Source organism: Spermophilus citellus (genome assembly GCF_964194105.1).
Source record: "Spermophilus citellus genome assembly, chromosome: 4".
Lineage (NCBI taxonomy): Eukaryota > Metazoa > Chordata > Mammalia > Rodentia > Sciuridae > Spermophilus > Spermophilus citellus.
Genome location: NC_138185.1, coordinates 1,748,540 through 1,769,372, shown reverse-complemented (window position 1 = coordinate 1,769,372; position 20,833 = coordinate 1,748,540). Strand labels below are relative to the sequence as shown.

At 56.0% G+C, this 20,833-nt stretch overlaps 1 protein-coding gene across 5 annotated transcripts in view; it reads left to right on the top strand.

Moving 5' to 3' along the window:
• The window catches only part of OSBPL2 (oxysterol binding protein like 2), a 34,757-nt gene that overhangs the window by 12,201 nt on the left and 1,723 nt on the right, over positions 1–20,833 (top strand). For all 5 annotated transcript variants that reach the window (XM_081289199.1, XM_081289195.1, XM_081289196.1 and 2 more), the window contains 10 exons: positions 1,962–2,037; positions 5,338–5,472; positions 6,014–6,111; positions 9,652–9,834; positions 11,371–11,478; positions 12,176–12,265; positions 14,461–14,584; positions 16,794–16,931; positions 19,188–19,311; positions 19,899–19,989. In XM_081289199.1, the coding sequence (XP_081145325.1) occupies positions 1,962–2,037; positions 5,338–5,472; positions 6,014–6,111; positions 9,652–9,834; positions 11,371–11,478; positions 12,176–12,265; positions 14,461–14,584; positions 16,794–16,931; positions 19,188–19,311; positions 19,899–19,989 (1,167 nt within the window). The remainder of the gene's footprint in view (positions 1–1,961; positions 2,038–5,337; positions 5,473–6,013; positions 6,112–9,651; positions 9,835–11,370; positions 11,479–12,175; positions 12,266–14,460; positions 14,585–16,793; positions 16,932–19,187; positions 19,312–19,898; positions 19,990–20,833) is intronic.

Here is a 20,833-nt window from a genome sequence, read left to right as displayed (position 1 = left end):
CCCTCTGCACCGCACCCTGTGGCCATTCTCCAGCAGTTAGCCCGATGCTCTTGCTCCCTGCCTCAGACACCCTGTGCTGATACCTTGGCCTCTTTAGATGCATCCTGGCCCCTCAGTTCGCCTGCCTCTGCTGTGCCAGTCCACTTGGTGCACCTCTTACACCTCTCATCTCTTCCTGCCATGTGCAGCGGCACTTCTCAAAGTCAGACCTAAAGGCACCACCTCCGCCTTCTGCCTTCCTTCAGCTCACGCCACATGGTCCTGAGTGGCTCAGAACAGCAGCCCTTTGCCTGTGGACTGTCTTCTCTGGACACTGGTGCTCTCAGCATGAGGCCAGCATCCTCCCACCTCCTGTCCTCAGGCTGGCTGTACGCTGCTCCAGCTCTGCTCCTCGGGCCCCACACACAGGGTCCTTTTTTGTGGTCTTGGGTCCATCTAGCCCTGGCCTTGCCCGACGGGTGTCCACTCTGCTCCTGGCTTAGGCCCTCCCCTCCCCTGCACGTCTCAGTTCCCGTTCTTCATCCCCATCTCACAAGGGCTCCTGTCCCTGGGCATGCTCTGACCGTGCAGCATGTGCCCTTCCTGTGGGGCCTCACTGCGTGCCGTGCCGTGCCGCGGCTGCTGGTCATGAGCTCAGAGGGGCGATGAGGGGCCAGCTTCCAGCGGCCTGGCCACCGTGCCCAGTCGGCCTTGGTTTCCATTTCCTTTTTGCCTCACAGTTGCTCCCCCTTCTTCCTCTTTTTTTTTTTAATATTTATTTTTTAGATGTAGTTGGACATGATACCTTTATTTATTTGTTTGTTTATTTATTTACTTAAAAAAATTTTTTTTAGATGTCCATGAGCCTTTATTTTGTTTATTTATTTATATGTGGTGCTGGGAATCCAACGCAGGGCCTCACACTGCTAGGCAAGTGCTCTACCACTGAGCCAAACCCCAACCCTATTTTATTTATGTGTATGTGGTGCTGAGGAACCCAGGGCCTCACGCGAGCCAGACGAGTGCTCTCCCCCTGAGCCACTACCCCAACCCATTCCCTTCTTCCTCTTGCCACTTGAAATAAGCAGTGTGCCCTAAAAGAGCTGCCCAATGTGCCTTCCCCAGGCCACCGTGGGCGAGGACTGGGTCCTGGAGACCAGAGGACAACAGTGGTTGACCAGTGGTCCCTTCCAGTGGAGTCCTTGCCTGAGGGCTGGGGCCCTCGTTGGGATTCCTCTGCTCCTTCAGAGCAGCCACCATGAAATGGGAACTTCACGAAAGAATGCTGGGGTGGCCCCTTGGGGCTGAGGGTGGTGGCAGGGTCCCCAGGTGTGCTCCCTGGCACCTCTTTGTGCCAGTACTGTGCGGCACCCTGCCTGAGGCATGCAGCTACCCAGCATTCAAAGGCAGTTCCCACAGGTGGAGACGGGTGCATCAGCTCGCATCCTGAGAGGGCCACCCGTGAGTAAGAGCTGGGTTAAAGATGGGGGTGTAGGTGTGACAGCTGGCCCATCTGGCTGGGGGACATTGGGAGGCAGGCACCTTGGCGGTTGCTGAAGGCGGGGACACGGCTGGCTTCTGGAGAGGTTTCCTCAATGCCTTCCACGCCCAGTGGCCTCACTTCTGTTCCTTATCCTGCAGCCACCTCTTGAGGATGGGCTGGAGACCCTGAGTGGGCAGCAGAGCTGCCGACGGGGTCCCTAGTTGTCACTCGCTCCCTGCCTTGAGAAGGAAGCCATAGCCTGCCACTGCAGGGTCAGGGTCTGGACTCTAAAGGTGACATAACCACCCTCCGGAGGCCTCCAGCACAGCAAGGCAGGAACCTCCCTGAGGCTGGGGCAGCAGCTGGGCTCCTCCCCTGGGTCTGCCAGAACACGAGGCTCACATCAGGTCTGAAGGTGCAGGGGTGGTCGCGGAGCAGCTGTCCTGGGAAAGGGCCCTCCCACGAATAACAAGTGCCATCCGTCATTTGCTTCTCACAGGACAGCACTGCCTGCCCCCATGTTCACCAGAAGTGACTTCAGCGTGTGGAGCATACTGAAGAAGTGCATCGGCCTGGTGAGCCTGGGTTGGAGCAGGAAGCCTGGGCGTGCGGGTCCCTGTGGTTGGCCGCCTCTGTGGGGCAGGGCAGGGGCTGCTGTGGGCTCTTCCCATCACAGAGGAGGTTCTTCCAGGTTGCAGACAGCCTTTGTCAGGGTCTCAGGATTTGTAACAGGAAAACTGAAAATTGGTGGGACGGTCAGAGCGTCCATATGCTGTGGACTTTGCTGTGACCTTGGCTGCCTGTCGGAGTCTGGCGTGTCCTGGGGCTCTGGCCTGCCCTGCGTTGGCAGCGCCCGCGATGGGAGCCTGGGGCTGAGGCCACAGGCGCACGCCTTCCTCAGCTCCCGTGCACTCGGTTCCTGAGACACGCCAGTTCCTTTCACCGCTGTCCACTTTAGTCCTTTTTCCTCCAGAGGAAGCTTCATCTTTGTACTCAGTTTTCTACTTGGAAGTGATGTGAGGCTCATAGAAAGTTACAGGATGGTGCAGAGCACCCTCCCATCCCTGGCAGCCCCTGGCGCTGGCTCGGAGATGAGAACGAGGCTCTGTGGTGGTGAAGCCCTGCCAGACTGCCCGCTCTGCGGACTTCCTGCTTTTTATGAGGTCCCACTTCTGGACCCTCTCTGGGGTCCCTGGTACATTTGGCCATCACATCTCCTTTGTGCCCTTCACTACAGAATGAATGCCTTTGACGCCTTGCAGGCTACTGGCCCACTGTTTGGCAGAGTGTTCCTCAATTTAGGTTTGTCTGGCATTTTCCTGTGATGAGACTGAGGTTCTGCACTTTCTGCAGGAACACACAGAGGCCAGGGGCCCTCAGTCCCTTGTCTGAGGCTGTGCGTTGTCCACTCCTCTTACTGGGGATGTTAACCTTGAACACTGGATCCTAGAGTCTACTGCACAATTGCTGCGAGGGTATCTGGTTCTCCCCTGGGTGATCATGCCCTGAGGGAATCAGATAGGTTCATTTGTTTCATTTTAATGTTTAGAGATTGCTTTTATGCATTTAATTTAGTTTTAAAATATGGGTCCAAAGTCAGATATACTTAATGAGATATACAAAGTAGTCTGTTTTGTGTTGTCAGTGACATAACAACACAGACTAGAAAAGTTATAAAGAAAAGAGGTTTATTTTTGCTCAAACTTCTGAAGTTTCAAGGTTGAGGGCGTCTGGTGATGGAGTCCCAAGTCCCGTGCAGGCATCACTTGGTGGAAGACAGAGAGTGTGCACACACACACTTGTGTGTATATGTGAATGAGCATTTGTACCCCTTGTGGTCTCTCTTCCTGGGTTTGGTTTGGTTTTTTTTTTTTTGGTTCTGTGGGTGGAACCCAGCAGTGCTCTGCCACTGAGCCACGCCCCGGTTCTTTTTATTTTTAATTCTGAGAAGGCCTCCCTAAGGTGCTGAGGCTGGCCTGGAACTTGTAACCCTTTATCTCAGTCTCCAAGTTGCCTGGCCCCTGTTCCTGCATGGCTGCCCAGATTTAGTCAGGGGCTCCACCCCAACACCCTGCCCAGAGACACCATAGTGACACACGTGACAGTCCCCATATCACATGAAGCCTAGGGGACTCTGACCACATTCCTGCAGGTAGGCTGGCCCTGCCCACAAGGTGCCCCATGCTGCATACCCCGGTGGGCTTCACATGCCCCAGGCCCCCACCTCTGCCCCTGGCAGGCAGACAAGGCCTCTCTCTAGCCTCCTGGTGGTGACGGAAGAGAGACAGCACCTCTGCCCTGCGCCCTCACCTCGCCCTCGCTCGGCAGAAGGCCCTACCAGGTGTCTAGTGCCTGCCTCGTGCCCCACAAGGAATGTGGCTCTGCTCTTGAATACCTGGCACTTCTGGTCTTCGGTTGATCGAGCAGGTCTCGGCGACTGGCCCTGAACATGGGTCTGCTGAGGCACTGGACGGATTCCCAGGAATGAATGGGGTTGCTGGCCACAGGACACTGCCTGTGGGATTTTGCTGGATACCACCTGATTATGACCCCGCCCTCCACCTGAGCAAGACCAGCCTTCTCCTGCCTAGGCCCTCTGCCCTTCTCCTGTCACTGTCAGCCTCCCTGGCCTGCACCTTGGGGTCTGGCTGTGGCGGGTTCTGAGGTGTGTAGCAGGGACGTGAGCCTGGCCGGGTGCAGACCTTCAGTGTTTCCTCCCCTTTCCGTCCTCCCCCTTCTCACCTGCTCTCTCAGGTCTCTTCCACTTGCTCCTAAGGGGGTGAGTACAGCATCGCTAGCTGCTATTCTTCCTGCCTTCGTGTGCAGGCAGCTCCCTCGTGTGGTCTCAGCTAACCTGTGTGCCAGAGTGGCCTCTGCCATAACTCCAGCCCAACCCTCCTGAGTGTCCCCAAGTTCCCAGTGTTTACGAGTGTCCACAGTCTGAGGAGCATCCTCGATGTCCTGGCTCTGGGGCTGTCCCTGCCCTGTGTGCTTAGGCTTGGCCTGCAGGGTCTTCCTGGACCAGGCTGCAAGCAGAGCCCTGCCCTTTACCAGGATGTCATGTCCCAGGTGTCGCCTGACAGGCCTGTCTTGGTGGCACTGTGCCAAGCACGATGCCTGCCCCAGGTGTTCTGAGCACTTGGGCCACTTGTGAGCCACAGCCCCTCCTTGTCCCTGGAACCTCTGCAGGCCTCAGCCTGCCCATGCTCTGCCCAACCCAGACCCTGGTTGTCCCCTGAGGGGCCTGTCCTGCTGTGTGCAGGTCCTGAAAGCCCTCACTGTCAGGACCTCCTTCCTAGAATCCTGGCTCATGTGTGGCCCCTGTGGGCACCCTGTCCCCCAGCATCCCTAGCCCCACTTCTGCATGGGCTGTCCGGGAACACGAGGGACACCTCGCCACCTCTGAAAGGTGTGGGTGGACCACACTGTGGAAGGGCCTGGCAGGCAGCAAGGCCTTTCTCCAGCCTCCTGGTGGTGATGGAAGCTAGGGGTGATTCTTTTTCTGAGACAGGGTCTCATTTCTGAGCTGCTTGTTCGGGTCTTGACCTCCCAGGCTCAGGCAGTCCTCCATCCCAGCCCAGCAGGAGTGATCTTTGATGATGTGGGAAGCTCAGCACTGGCGCCATTCATCTGGAAGTAGAGGCGGGAGGGACCATGGAGGGCAGCAGTCTGGGAGCAGCTCTGCCATCACCACTGTGGTGTGGGATGGGAGCGGGTCTGTGGGCCTGGGGAGTGGAGGGGATTCAGGGCCACTGCATAGGAAGACCTCCAAGTTGCAATAGGTTCCACCTGGGGTCTGATGGAAGCCAAGGCTCACGGCACAGGTGGCAAGTCATGCAGGAAGCTAACCGTGCAGTCTTCCCTAACCCTTGCAGGAGCTGTCCAAGATCACAATGCCAATAGCCTTCAACGAGCCCCTGAGTTTCCTCCAGCGGATCACGGAGTACATGGAGCACGTGTACCTTATTCACAAGGCCGCCCTCCAGCCCCAGCCCCTGGAGAGGATGCAGGTGGGCAGTTGTGTATGGTGGGCACCACAGCAGTCTTGGTGCGCATGACACCGTGGAGTCAGAGTCCTGGGCGTCCACGGGTGGGAGGTCCATGGAGGCCAAGGCATTTGTTGTATAGCGTGTCTCCAGTGGCCCTTTGGCCCTGAGAGCTTCCTGGTGCCACCTTCTGGTGGAGGTGACGCTCATGGGTCCTTATAGCACCACTGCCCTATGTGTGCACACGCACGCGACTGTGTGGACGTGTGTGTCTGTGCACGTGTGTTTTATGTGTGTGTGCGTGGGCGCAGGTGTGTGTGCTTGAGCGCTTGCAGGTACATCATGTGAGAGGCAGACTGTGCCAGTGTCTGCAGGGAGCCCAGCTGTGGGGGTGGAGAGCAGCACGGTCCTTGACGTGACTTTGAGGAAGTGAGGGGTGACAATGGCACTTCCCTGCAAGTTTTGTAACCGTGAAGAGTGTTTCTAGCAGAAGGTGAGCAGCTGCGGGCTGAAAGAGTCCTGCCCTCCAGCTGAGTCACTCTGACCTGCCATGTGTTGTCCGCAGTGTGTGGCTGCCTTTGCCGTCTCGGCCGTGGCTTCCCAGTGGGAGAGGACTGGCAAGCCATTCAACCCGCTCCTGGGAGAGACATATGAATTGGTCAGGTAAGAGGGGGCTGTAGAGGCTGGGGTCATGGCTCAGTGGTAGAGCGCTCGCCCAGCCTGTGTGAGGCTTTGGGTTCGATTCTCAGCACCACATATAAATAAATTAAATAAAGGTCCAATGACAACTAAAAAAAATATTTAAAAAAGTGTGTGTGTGGGGGGACTGTCGTGAATACTCAAGTTGGGCTCTTGGGTGACAGGCGAGCCTGGTTCTCTCCAGCATTGGTGTCTGGGCCCATGAGGAGCTGTTGGAGGGTTTGGGATGCTATGGGCAAGCTGTTTCACACCCGGAGTGCTATGGTGGCAAGGCAAGGCCCTGCCCTAGTGAGGCAAGACCAGGGCGAACCAGAGAGTCGTGTGCGGTGGGTTGTAGGAGAAAGCCTGTGCTGCCTGGTCCTGATGTGCGTGCTTGTGGAGAAGCGTGGATGAGTGCTAGCTTTCAACCTTGGCAAAACCAGGTACTAATGAGCAAACCAGGCCATTTTACAGCAGCACTTTGGGGACACTGTTAGAAGAGAGAAAAATCCAAGCCAGACACAGTGGCACACACATGTAATTCGGTGACTTGGGAGGCTGAGGCAGGAGGACCACAAGTTCGAAGCCAGCCTGGACCACGTAGTAAGATACTGTCTCAAATCAAAAGGAAAGGGCTGGGGTGTAGTTCGTGGGTACTGCACCCCGGTTCAATCCCACGACTCAGGGGAAAAAGAGAGAGAGGTGAATCCAAAAAGAAGGGTAACTGCAGAGGCGCTGTTCACGATGCAGCCCCCACTGACCACCACCGGCCACACGGGCCCTGGAGTGGCTGGGCATCCTGGCCAGGAGGGGTGCAGATAAGGCTTCGTCTGTGTGGGCTGAGACTCCTGCCTGGGGAGCTCCTTCTAGGCAGAGTCCCTGCCCTCCTGGGACCCTCCAGGTCGTGCTCCCTTTCATTCTTGCCCTTGTGCCTAGTGCAGACCAAGACCGGGCACAGGTCCTGGACTCCAGCCCAGAGGCTGGCTGGCCGGGCAGCTCTCCACACTGTGCAGCCTCGGGCTATGAGAAACCGTCCTGTGCCCTCTGAGAATGCCCACTCCGGGGCACTACCCAGGTGCGAGGCCGTGCCAGAGCACTGTGCCCTCAGCCCAGCCGAGACGTGGGGCTGTTTGTGTGTCCAGGGACCTTCTTAGTCTGCTGCCCTCAGGCACTGTGGGTGAGCGGGTGAGTGCCTGCCAGATGCTGAGGGGGAGGCTGAAAGAGGGAAGGGAGACTGACCTCTTTTCTGAGTTTGGTGCGCTTAGCAAGTGAGACTACCCTGGTGGGGGAGGACGTGGAGGACGGGGTGTCAGTCAGTCAGGCCGTTCCTGCCACGAGCATTGTAGCTGTTGGCCGCAGGGTGCCAGGCTGTGTGCAGGTGGTGCTGCCCAGAGCCCCAGTGCTAGTGGGGGGCCCCTGTGTCCTGCTTTAGTTCTCTTTCCCATGGAAAGCGGAACCTGCTAAAGCAGTTAGCCTCCTATTTGGGGTGTGAGTTAATTGATGACCCTTTGGGATATTTTATTGAGTCTGTTTTTTAACTATAAGAGCATACTCTTCCTAGAAAATGTGCAACTTTGAAAAAAAGTAGAAAATGTAAGTCAGATATAACTCCATGAAAAACCATTGCTGAAACCATTTTGGTAGGTTTCCTTTTGTTTGTGAAGAGCTTTGCTCAGGCTGGGGCCAGCTGCCTGTCTGTGCCAGCACTGGCCTCGACCATCTGGGGGGCCGGCCGACTGTCAACCCAGGCCCTCCCGAGCGTCTGCTGAGATGCAGCAGCTATAGTTGGGAAGGCGTGTCGGAGCCAGTGGTTGAGGCTCCGCTCTGCTCCCACCCCATTCAGGAGGGTTCAGCTTCGGCCTTCCCCTTGCTCTGCTGCTGTGGGGACTGTCGGAAGTTTGTGGGTTTTTTTTGGTTTTTGTTTGTTTGTTTTTAATATTCTTTTAGTTGTAGGTGGACGCAATATCTTTATTTAGGTATGTATTTTTATGTGGTGCTGAGGGTGACACCCAGCGTCTCACACGTGCCAGGCGAACGCTCCACACTGAGCCCCAGCCCAGCCCTCGCCCCAGGAGCTTGTGGCTTGATCAGCTGTTGGCCAGTACTGAGTGCTGGAGCTGCTGCTGTCCAGGCCACACTGCCTCCAAGAGAGCGGAGCTGGTCAGAGAGCATGGTGATGCAGAGGCCCGCAGGGAGAGGCAGGACTGTCCCCAGAGGCTGTCCAGGTCCTAGCAAGAGGGGCTGCAGGGGGGAGGGAAGGGCCGCCCGCCGGGTGCACGTGTGGGTATGGCACCTTTCCTTCCTGAAGTCATGGAGAGCAACTCCCTTTCTAGACCCTCCTGAGCAGCCACGGCTCGTCGCTGGGCCTGCAAGCCCCCACTCACGTGCTCAGGGCTGTGTTCCAGATGCTGGCGGTGTGGTCGCTGGAGTCATTAAAATGCCTCGGGCAGGGGAGCCAGAGTAGGAAAGAAGCTCTGGGTGAGAAGAACAGGGACAGGCGAGATGCAGCGCACGGGGTCCAGCCTTCCGGGTGCCGTCTGGGTGGAGCCGGAGTTTCACATCTTGAAAGCACCAGCTCTTCCAGGTCCCGGCACACGTGCCCCACTGGGCAGCGTCTCCCCCATGCCTCTGCTGGCCGAGAGGGCCGAGCGGGCCGAGCAGCCCCGCTCGGCAGCAGTGCAGACCCCGTCCTGCACCCGTGCTCACATCCCGCAGATCCCTCAGTGAGGCTAAAAATACACCTTCTTTTCTTAGACAAGTATTCATCTTGTAAATTACAGACTTTGGTAGGCAACCTTTTAAAACCTAATTTTTCACCTTTCCTTCCTCTGTAATGATTGGGAATTCTGATTCCAGATAACTTAGTAATTATGTGGTTTAGCTTTTATAATTTTTAATGACTACAACTGTAGGTGTATCCACAGTTCCGGAACAATTAAACACTGACATTTTTATTGAATAAGAGAGTCTGCTCAAAGCCCTGCTTCCTGGCCAAGAACATTTTGGGGTGCAAGACATTTCATCACTGAAGTTCCAGGAACTTCGTAACAAGACCGGGCAGGATGCCCCTCCGGGGGCCACAGTCAGCCCTGGCTTTGCTGCAGTGGGGTCTGCAGGGCTGAAGCGAGTATTCTGGACCATGCTGGCCTGCAGTGGGAGCAGCTGTGAGGTGCAGGCGTCCCCCGAGGATGAGCAGCAGGCTGGTGGCAGGCCTCCAACCAGCGCTTGCTCTGCAAACTGGCCAGGTGTGCTCAGGAGTGACACTCCGTGGCTGTCAGGCAAACTGTGCCTTCTGAGAAACACCTGTTTTGTGTTTCTGCTGCCTGTCACACACAGCCTGGGGGCTCCTAGTGCCCAGCACCTCCGCCAGACCAGACTGGAGGTAGCAGGGCTGGACCCGCTGGGCAGTGGGATTGCAGGGCCCTGAGCCCGACAGGCGAGCTGTCCTTCCGTTGGGTTTGTTGTCACTAATGTGACTCTTTCCCTCTCTCTTCCTTTCCTTCCTCTCCTTATTTCTGAACCCAGGGAAGATTTAGGGTTCAGATTTATATCTGAACAAGTCAGTCACCACCCTCCCGTCAGCGCTTTCTATTCAGAAGGCCTCAGCCAGGACTTCGTGTTCCATGGCTCCATCTACCCGAAGCTGAAGTTCTGGGGCAAGAGTGTGGAGGCGGAGCCCCGGGGGACCATCACCCTGGAGCTTCTCAAGTGAGTAACAGGAGCAGGCGGCTGCTTCGCACTGGGACTTCCTTCCAGGGAGGTCCTTTCCCAGGATGGGCAGCCTGCCCACGGGAGATGCTTCAGCAGTGTTTGTCAGGACTGTGCTGCGTCCCAGGACGATGGAGTCCACTGCCCTTTTCCACACCAGTGTGCTTCTCTCCTTGTCTTGGTCCTCTCGTCCAGCCTGGCAGCCTGGACCAGCACAGCTCCTTACCTCACCTGTAGCACCCACCAGGCTGCACCTGAGCCAGCCTGGCCAGCGCCTGCTCCCAAGTTGGCAGGGACTTTGTTCCTGGTCAGGAACTCCTCCCAGGGCTGCCTAGGCGTGGTGCTGGCCTCTATCAGGGGGTCCTGGGGAGACAGCAGCCATGAAAGGCAAGGCCCCTGTAGCCCCAGCCCCCATGTGCCATGCGTCTCAACATAGACTGCGGCAGCCACTGCCTGTGCGCACAGGGGCGAGTGTGGTGGTGAGGACTGCTGGAGGGCCTCTGAGAGGTCTCCTGCCTCCATCTGGAAAGGACCCGGGAAAGGCCCTCCCTGGAAGGAAGTCACAGCGCAAAGCAGCTGCCCTCCTCTAGTCCAGCGCCCACCAAAGGTGCCAGAGGACAGCAAGCCTCCAGCTCACCCTGGAGCTCGAGGCCCACTGCAGACAGGCCCTCCTTGGCGGCCAGTCCTCTGAGATGGTCTTGCTGACCGCAGCTGCTCCAAGCACGCGCCCAGTGCAGTTCCTGCCATTGGCCCACCTAGCTGCTTTCCATATCGTGCACTGAGGACCTGGAGGGGACTGACACCCACTGCCGCCCCCAGAATGTGGCCACCAGGCCCTGCAGGCAGTCCCTGTTGTAAATTTCGGCTGCCAGAATGTGTTGTTTTCTTTTGGGGGTGAGGTGCACAGAATTGAAAAGTGGCAGGCCCTTTGGGTCAGTGTGTTCAGGTCTGGAATTTTCTAGGGGCTGGAATTTCCCTGGGATTTCCTAGGAGCTCTGGGCAGGTGTGGTGCACTGTCCTGCCCTGAGCTGGTCTTGCCCCGTCAGCTCTTTGTTGCCGCTCTGTGCTGCAGCCATCAGCCGCATCACACGTGGGGGTCTCTCCTGGGAAGGGCTGCTTGGGAGGAGGAAGAGTCAAAGAGAAGGAGTGGAGAGCGTGGACAGCATGCCCGCTCCCTGTGTCCCTGCCTGGCTGGGTGCACCCCCCCGAAAGCGGGGGGCTCCTCAGGACTGCATTACCATGGTGTGTGTGTGAAATGGTTTTCTGTTGACAACTTCACAGGAAAGCCATTTCTCTTGTCTCAGTCTTCTTTTATTGCTTATTAACTTGTCTTGACATTTAAGTAGAAAGCTTTGTTGATGCTACAAAGGAAAGAAGAAATAAATGCCACCAGCACACTGAGCTTACGGGCCGCACTGCAGAGACTTCAAAGCCCTGGGCGGCTCTTGGCAGGCTTGGCGTCACGCTCTGGATGTCTGGTCTGGCGTTCGGATCACACAGGCCCGTGCATCGCTGACGTTCTCTTCTGTGTTTCAGACATGGCGAAGCCTATACCTGGACCAATCCCACCTGCTGTGTGCACAATGTCATCATCGGGAAGCTGTGGATAGAGCAGTACGGGACAGTGGAGATCCTGAACCACAGGTGACTCCCAGGCCCTGCCCAGCCACCTTCCCGCCACTCATCTCAGGGGGCCTGCCCTGGCTGGCTGGGTCAGTCCCGGCCAGTGCTGAGGTCAGGGCGAGTGTGCCACATTGGTTGAGTGGCTCATTTATTTGAGATTTTAAACTGAAGAGTGGTGTCATTATTGGGAAAAACAAGTGACCACCTGGCATCACCCAGTATCCAGGCGTAATACCTTATGCTGGGAACTCCTGACTCGTTTTTTTAAGTATGAGATATAATTTCTTTTTTTTTTTTTAAAGAGAGAGGAGAGAGAGAGAGAGAGAGAGAGAGAGAGAGAGAGAGAATTTTTTTTTAATATTTATTTTTTAGTTCTCGGCGGACACAATATCTTTGTTGGTATGTGGTGCTGAGGATCGAACCCTGGCCGCATGCATGCCAGGCGAGCGCGCTACCGCTTGAGCCACATCCCCAGCCCAGAGATATAATTTTTAATAATCATAAAATTTACTAAGTTGAAATGAGCACTTAAGTGACATTTTAGTAGATTTATCGGATCACACAGTCCTCTCCCCAAAGTTGTGGTATCTCTTTCTGTGCCTGGGGCTCCTGTGGCACTGATCGTCCTCGCGGCCAGGCCTCCGGCCCTGCTGTGTCGCAGGCTGCCCTTTCGGGACTTCCCACGTCGTGAACGCCTGCCCGTGCTTGTTTCCCACAGGACCGGCGACAAGTGTGTGCTGAACTTCAGGCCATGCGGACTGTTTGGGAAGGAGCTTCACAGAGTGGAAGGGCACATTCAAGACAAAAAGTAGGTCTGGGGGCTGGGACGCAGCTCGTTGGTAGAGCGCTTGCCTGGCACGCACAGGCCCTGGGCTCAGTCCAGCTCCTCAGAAAAAACAGTGAGCCTGCGAGGCTGGCGCTGTGACGTGAGTGGGCGCCAGTGGCCGCACGTGCCCCACCCAGGTGCCTGTCACAGCAGACGCTTTGTTCAGGAAGAGAAAATAAAGACAGTCTTTTTTTTAGTTGTCCACGGACCTTTATTTCATTTATTTATTCATATGCGATGCTGAAACTCAAACCCAGTGCCTCCCGCGTGCCAGGCAGGTGCTCCACCACTGAGCCCCACCCAGCCCATATCAAGACCATCTTGGGAGCAGCTTCTGGTGACTGGAGAGTGGAGCCCATTCCCTTCCAGAAGGAAAAAATATCCAGTTGGCCTGAGAAATGAGAGCTTTTTCTCAGGAGAGAAGTGCAGTTTTACGAGCAGAGCTGCAGTTCAGACTTTGACCCAGTGTCCCTTCCCTGCTGCAGCTGTGCCAGGCCCCAGGCGGATGGGCGGTAGCCTGTGTGGTGCTGTTGGCAAGGCCTGGTTCATTCCACTCTACACCAGGGACTTCAACAAGTTTTTGCAAGCAGACAAATGGTTGGTGGTGTTATGACAGATTTTTCATGATTTTTTAACCCACTCTGTGTTAATTTCTTTAGGTGTTGGATTTCAAATTTATCAGTTTTTTTTTTTTTTTTTTTTTTAGCAAGGAATTAGGGCCATATAATGTCAAGAGATTACTTCTAGCTCCTAAACTCTAGTTTCCAACTTAAAACAGTAGTTTTGCTCCACCTTTTCCCGAGTACCACAATGTACCTGTTTAACCTGCCTGTAAAACGCCGTCACACTTGAGACGGACAGTGTCTCCCCTGGCGCATGGCAGGACCCAGCATGTGGACCTTAGAGGACAGCGCCCCGCGGGTGGGATCTTAGTGGCCAGCACTGCGGGCAGTCTCCTGTGGAGTTGCCTGAGGCTGCTGTGTCTGTGGGGCCTGGGCTGCCAGGCTGGGGCTGGCACCTGTGGCGCTGAGCGTGTACAGTGGGCCTGGCCCTAGGCTTTCCATCTGTGGGCTGGCTTCCTGTTGCTGTGGTGAAATACTTGAGGAAACCACTTGAACAGGAGACGATGTGGCTACTGATTCCAGGTTTTAGTCCATGGTTGCTTGACCCAGTTGCTTCTGGGCCTGTGGGGCAGCACATTGTGGTGGAAGGGCCCAGCAGAGAAAAGCTGCGTAGTTCCTGGTGGCCAGGAGGTGGGAGAGGGGAGAGGAGACAGACACACCCTTCAAGGACATGCCCCCAGTGACCTGCTTCCTCACCTCTGACAGTCTCCACACTGGCCAACAGCCCATGAAACCATGAAGTCATTGGTGGGTTAATCCCTTGATGGGGTGAGCGCTCTCATGATCCAGTGACCTCCTAAAGGCTCTACCTCTGCACTGGGGACCAAGCCTTTGACACATGAGCTTTTTGGAGACCTTTAGGATCCAAATGAGAAAGCCATCCTAAACCTGAGGACAATTCCTCTAGAGATGGGAAGCTGTCTGAGGCTGGCTCTGCAGGGTGCCCCTGAGACTGGCCTGCTCTACTAGGGCATGGACTCAGCACAGCCACCACATGCTCCTCCCAGGCAGAGGAAAACGGGAAGGGTCCAGCATCAGAGAGCCCCCAGGGTTGTCATGAGGTGAGACTGACGGGCAGTGGCCACGGAGGAAGCAAGTGCTGTTGGTGTGGTCAATGGAAGGTCTACAAGCATGCGAACGTCCAGTGTGTTTGGAAAATGACTCTAGGGCTCGGGAATGTGGCTCAGCGGTAGAGCACTTATCTGACGTGTGTGAGGTCCTAGGTTCCATCCCCACAGCAAAAAGAAAGAGACAGGTACCTACAGCTCTGCCCTTGGAGAAGTGTGCGTCTGCTGCCTCCTACAGCCTGAGGCCTCCTTTAGCCTTCTGTGGCTTCCCCTCTTTTCTGCTTTGGTGCAGGGTTAGGAGGAGCCCTTCTCAAGTGACATGAGCGGTGTCCTAAAAGTCCGTCTTCGTCTTTGCATTTATACCCAGTGGTGTCCCCCAGTTTAGAGCACATGCCAGAAGGGGACGTCCCCACGGGCAAAGGCAGGGAGCTGTGTTCGCAGAGTGGCTGCTGGCTGCCCTGACCAAGCGCCCAACCCTTTGCTACAGCAAAAAGAAGCTCTTCATGATCTACGGCAAGTGGACCGAGTGCTTGTGGGGCATCGACCCCTGTTCCTATGAGTCCTTCAAGAAGCAGGAGAGGAGAGGGGACCACCACAGGAAGGCCAGGCTGGTGAGTGGCTCTCTGGGCAGACTCTGGGCGGGTGGAGCCTGTGGCAAGGGCCGTGCTGTTCCCTAGAGCTCTGGGGTCAGCCTCGCCCTCCGCTTGCCTGAGGGGGTTGTGGTGCCTTCCTGGCCGCAGCCAGGAAGTGTGGAATCTGTTGAGATGCTTGTCTGTCTGGGCTCTGGGCAGTGGGGTCTCCTGTGTCCCGTGGTGTCATGGCTTGCAGTTGCCTCCCTGGCTGGAGCAGCCTCTGGAACCTCACGCAAGCCTGTGTCTTTGGGAGCTCTGGGTTTAGGGTCCTGCTCAAGTACATCCCCTAGGCCTGTGTGAAAAGCCAAATGAGCCACGTGTCTGCTTCTCCCATCCTGGGAACCAGGTGATCTGTTCAGCAGTCAGAGTATTGCCAAGGATTTCCCAGAGCTTGGGAATTCAGTGATCTTAAGACAGGTTACTCCTGAGCTTCAAACCAGACCTGAGCGCTCACCTAGCATGTGCGAGGCGCTGGGTTTATCTCTGCAGGGCCAGCCACACTGGGCTCAGCACCACATAGAAATAAATAAATAAAATAAAGGTGTTGTGTCCAGCTGCAACAACAACAAAAAATAAATGCTTAAAAAAAAAAACCAGACATGATAGTACAGAAGGGATGGTGTGTTTCCTAGATGTGAACCCATGTGCCCAACTCAAGATCTTCAGTATTTATTTCACAAAAATGTTGAGCCTCCTCAGCCCCTTCCAGGAGTCCCAGTGTTTTCATGTTATGATATTCATGCATCTTTTCTAATAACTCTCTTTCTTTCTTTTTTTTTAATATCTCCCGAATTCTTTTTTTAATATTTATTTTTTAGTAATAGGTGCACACAATATCTTTATTTTATATTTATGTGGTGCTGAGGATCGAACCCAGTGCCTCACGCATGTTAGGCAAGCACTCTACCTCTGAGCCACAATCCCAGCTCCCCTAATAACTCTCTTTCATTTAAAAAAAAAGAAAAGAAAAGAAAAGAAAAGTTCACATAGGTTTGGGCTGAGCACGGTGGTGCACATCTGTAGTCCTAGCAACTTGTGAAGCTGAAACAGGATTGCAAGTTCCAGGCCAGCCTCAGCAACTGAGACCCAGTCTCCGAAAAAGGGCTGGGATGTAGCTTGGTGTAGAGCACCTTGGTTCAGCCGGCTGTGTAGACTTGGAGTGGGACGTCTTCTTGGTGGGGTCATGGGGTGCTCTCACCAGCTTTGCATTTGCTCTGGGTGACCTGGAATGGGAGTCTCCCGAGTGCTGACCGCTGGGTGTAAGTGGGTCCACAGCTGCATCCAGTGACCACTGTCCTCTCCACCTAGGACCCATGGGCTCTGAAGACAGCGTAGCAGTGTCTCTCCCAAGGAGGGATGGGCCCTGGGGCTCAACCTCGAGCTGCCCAGCCACCATGAGCTCAGCCTTGGGGAAGCTTTCTGCCTGAGGGCAGTAGCAGCACCCAGGGAAGCCCCTGGCCCTGGTGTGGCAAGTCCCCTGCTAGGCAGGTGGCCCCCACAGGGTCTAGCTCACACGCAGAGGAGGGCACGGCACACCTGCTGCCACCCTGCCTGTCTTCTCTGCAGGAGGAGGAAAAGCCCAGTGTGCTGGCCCTGCAGAGAGCAGGAGCCCGAGTCCTCTTCATAAGCTGGAGGGTGGGTGGTGTCACCAACTATGGAGACAATTTGACTTAAAAATATAGGGGCTGGGGTGGCTCAGCCGTAGAGCACTTGCCTCGCACATGTGAGGCACTGGGTTTGATCCTCAGCACCACATAAAAATAAGTAAACAAAATAAAGGTATTGTGTCCATTTACAACTAAAAAAGATTTAAATCATTTATATATATATTATATAAATTATATATATATATATATATATATATTATAAATTATATATATATATATATATTTTTTTTAAACTGGAAATTGAATCCAGGGGTGCTCTATCATTGAGCTACACCTCCAACCCTGTTTTCATTTTATTTTGAAATAGGGTCTTGCTGAGTTGCTGGGGCTGGTCTCAAACTTGTGATCCTCCTGCCTCAGCCTCCTTAGTAGTTGGGATTATAGACATGCATCATGATGCCCAGCTTGATTTTCTTCTTAGTTAAAAAAGAAAAGAAAAAAATTGACCCTTGTTTTTCCTGGGGACTTGGGAACAGGTCTCAAGTGTCTAGGAGGCTCTTCTGAGGGGTCCTGTGTTGCAGGACGTCGGACCTGAGATCGCCAGCGAGGTGGCTGGGGACGCAGCTGATGACGTGCCCATGGCCCAGGAGACCGTGCCAGTCATTCCCGGCAGCAGGCTGCTCTGGAGGGTCAACAGTCGGCCCCCCAACTCAGCCCAGGTCTGTGCCTTGTGCCTTGCAGCCTCCTCTAGGTCCAGCCTGCCCACTGCCTAGTCAGCTGCTGCCTCATCCTCCCTTGCCCAGCGTCCGTGCCTTCCTGCCTGGAGCTTCAGCTGGCTGTCCCTGGGTCAGGGAGCCCCATCACACCACTGCACCATTTCCACAGCTGGCCTTCCCAGCGGCCACCCTAGCAGGTGCCCATGATGCAGCCACAGGGCCTCCCCACTGCAGAGCTCCCGAGAGACCTGGTATCTGGCCGCCTGGCAGCGCTGCGTCTTCCCAACAGCTCACAGTTCGGCGGTTCCAGCTGCCCAGGCCAGTTCCTCCACCAAGCAGATGCCCCACCTGCCCTCTGAGGTCCAAAGTGACTGCCTTTCATCAAAAAGGGGCTCCAGGGCTGGGGCTGGGGCTCAGTGGTACAGAGCTTGCCGAGCAAGTGTGAGGCCCTGGGTCCCCTCCTCAGCACCACATAAAAGTAAACGAATAAAACAAAGGTACTGTGTCCACCTACAGCTAAGAGAAAAATGGGGGCTCCCGGGCCGGGGATAGAGCTCAGTTGGTAGAGTGCTGGCCTCACATGCACAAGGCCCTGGGTTCTGTCCCTAGCACCCCTCCCCCACACACACGGAGGGCAGGGATCCAAGCTTCTCTGTAGAGTCTGTTTTGCTGACCCGTCTTTTTTTTTTTTTTTTTTTAAGAGAGAGTGATAGAGGAGAGAGAGAGAGAGAGAGAGAATTTTTAATATTTATTTTTAGTTCTCGGCGGACACAACATCTTTGTTGGTATGTGGTGCTGAGGATCGAACCCGGGCCGCACGCACGCCAGGCGAGCGCGCTACCGCTTGAGCCACATCCCCAGCCGCTGACCCGTCTTTGAGACAAGAGTCTCGCTGTGTTGCTTAGGCTGGCCTTGAATTCCTGGGTGCAGGGACCTCTGCCCCAGCTCCTGGCAGCTGCAGTGCAGGTGTGCAGCACCAGGTGCAGTCCCTCACCTGTGCAGATGCTCAGGGCACTGTGGCGTTTACCCTTGAAAACCTCACTTAGGATTCATTCCGTAATAAACCATACTGCTACATAGAACAAGCCAAAAAACACGTAGCACACTATGTTACTTCATATCTACTATAAATCATATAGGCATGAAGTCCGTGTGCTGTTAAGCGACTTCTGTGGGGGTGTTGTGGCCTGCACACATAACGGTGTGTAAAATAAGAAAAGGGAGACCAGGGCCGTAGCCTGGTGGCAGGCCCCAGTGCAACCTGCAGCTCTGTAGAGAGGATGGGGAGCACAGCCCCTCTCCACAAGCAGCGCTGCTGGGCTGGGGGACGGCTAGCTCGGCAGCACTGTTTTCAGTGAGGTTTTAGGGAAACAGTTGTTTCAGAGGGAGGTTCTTTAAGAATGATGATTGGTGCACCTGTGATCTCAGCAATTGGGAGGCTGAGGCAGGAGGATCACAAGTTCCAGGCCAGCCTCTTTTTTGTTTGTTTGGTATTGTGGATCGCACCAGGGCCTCATGCATGCAAAGCAGGCCCTCTACCACTGAGCTATATCCCCAGCCCCAAGAACCACACTCACTCCCTCATCCTTTGTTCAGTGGTGCTGGTCGGGTGCCTCCTGCCTGCCAGTGGGCTCAGGGTTCTGGAAGCAGACTTAAGAAGAAGAGTCTGGTGGCAGGCAGTGGGCACTTGGCTGGGAACCACGTGGCCCATTAGAAGTACCAGGGAAACACAGGACACAGCAGAGAGGCTGCAGTGGAGGGGTCCAGGAGGGAGGCAGAGGGGATGGCCAGGAGCAGAGTGTGCAAGAGGGCCACAGGCCCGGGGCCCATGTGGGCAGGATGCAGGAGATTCTGACCACCCTAGCTTTTGCTGAGTGACGTGGGCACCCTGGGAGTTGTTTCAGAGGGGATTCGCATTCCTGTGGCCCTCGAGCCATTTGCTGGATGTGACAGGAAGAGAAGAGGAGGCCAGGAGGGAGCCAGGAGCCAACCCGGAGGGTCGAGTGCAGGGGTTCAGTGCGTGCAGCGGACGGCGGTCTGGCCTCTGCTGAACAGAGCTTGTGGTTGTCGACACACTGTTGCCCATGCTGGGAGTCAGCCTGCGGCCCTGGGCATGGGGTCACAGGGTGGCGGGCCTCGGGGTGCGGGCTGGCAGGACATTTTAGAGAGCGGGTGCTGTGTGGCTGCTGGCAGCGGGTCCAGAGTGCCTGTGGCTCTGACCGACTGTGGCACTGACCGCGTGCCGCCGCGCTCCCACAGATGTACAACTTCACCAGCTTCACTGTGAGCCTCAACGAGCTGCAGTCCGGCATGGAGAAGATCCTGCCACCCACAGATTGCCGCCTGCGCCCCGACATCCGTGGCATGGAGAACGGCAACATGGGTATGTGCTGGCTGGGCTCACAGTGCTGGTGTGGGTGGATGCGGGGTTGTCTGAGTTCATTCCATGTCCACGCAGGCCGCCCGCATGGTCAGTCTGTGCTCTTCCCTCAGCTGAGCCTTGACGGGGAGCCCCCAAGCGGCCCCTGCCACCCCCTCGCTGTGCCGGGCAGGCCTCAGATTTCCACCTGACCCCACGCTTGCTCCCTGCCCCCCAGTGCAGGCCAGGTGACAGCAGGACCCCCAGGGGGACACCTGTCCAGCGGGCTCCCGGGCTTTGCTGTAATCCTGGTGCTTCAGCAGAGAACCCACCCCATGAGGGTGTTGCAGGGGCCACTTCCATCCCTGTCTAGAGCAGGCAGCCATGCCCTGGGCTCAGGATGTGCACGCTTTGTGAGGGCTGATGGCCGCCAGCACCTGCTCTCCTGCTTGGGCTTGGGTGGCTCTGTGTTCCGTTCCCCACACACTGTAACAGGCGGGCGGAGGCAGCCACCTGGGAGGGGTCCTCCCAAGGCCGGGCAGAAGGTTCTGGCATCTTCAGGAAGGTTTGAGCCAGCCTAACCCTTAGCCAGATCCGTTTGCTTGGACTAGATCTGGCCAGCCAGGAGAAGGAGCGGCTGGAAGAGAAGCAGAGGGAGGCCCGCAAGGAGCGTGCCAAAGAAGAGGCCGAGTGGCGGACCAGGTGAGGGGCCGGAGGAGGGCCTGCACACTCCTGGGGCCCTCGGCCCTGTACGCCTGGTGGTGAGCTGTAGTGATTCCATGGCGCATAAAGGCAGTGACCCCACCCCCTGACTGTGCTGGTGTCGACACGTAGGTGAGGGCCTGAGCCCCTGGGTGGCGCACCAACCTGTCGTCACCCACTGGGGCAGGCTGTGCACGAAGGCCAGGTCACCTCAGACCTGGGCCTGGCTGACCTGCTTCATAGCCTCACACAGCACTCTTGTCAAACGTGGCCAATTTAAGGATAAAACGTAGTTCAAACTCGGCCACTCACTGAAGCAAAAGGGTCCGTGAGGGTTGGTGACGCTCTACATTGGCACCCGTGGCAAGGCTGGCAGAGGCCACGCCCCACTGTGGCCTGCAGCTCAGCTGCAGACCAAAGCCCAGGTCCTTTGGAGAGCTGTGGACATGAGGCACGCAGCCTGCCGTGGCCCCTCTGCTGTGCTGACTGGGTGGAGCCCAGGGATCTTGTGCACAGGGTACAGAGAGCTGTCACCTTGCTTCCTCCTGTGGTGGTCCTGGCATGAATGGGCCTGTCCCCTGAGGACTCAGGTGCATGGTGACTGAGCACAGGGAGACTAAGCACAGCACGTGTGGAAGTCTCAGTCCTTGCAGACACCCTTGGACTTGGGAGCAGGTACTTCTCACCAGGCTTCTTGTTTTCTGGGACAGGGTCTCCCTGGGTGGCCAGCCTCCACCTCCCCAGGACCTCGGCCACAGGCACCACCACTGGGTGCCATTCTTTTTTCCTTTCTTTTCAATATGGGGGCCTGGGAGTTCTACTACTGAGCTGTATCCCTAGACGT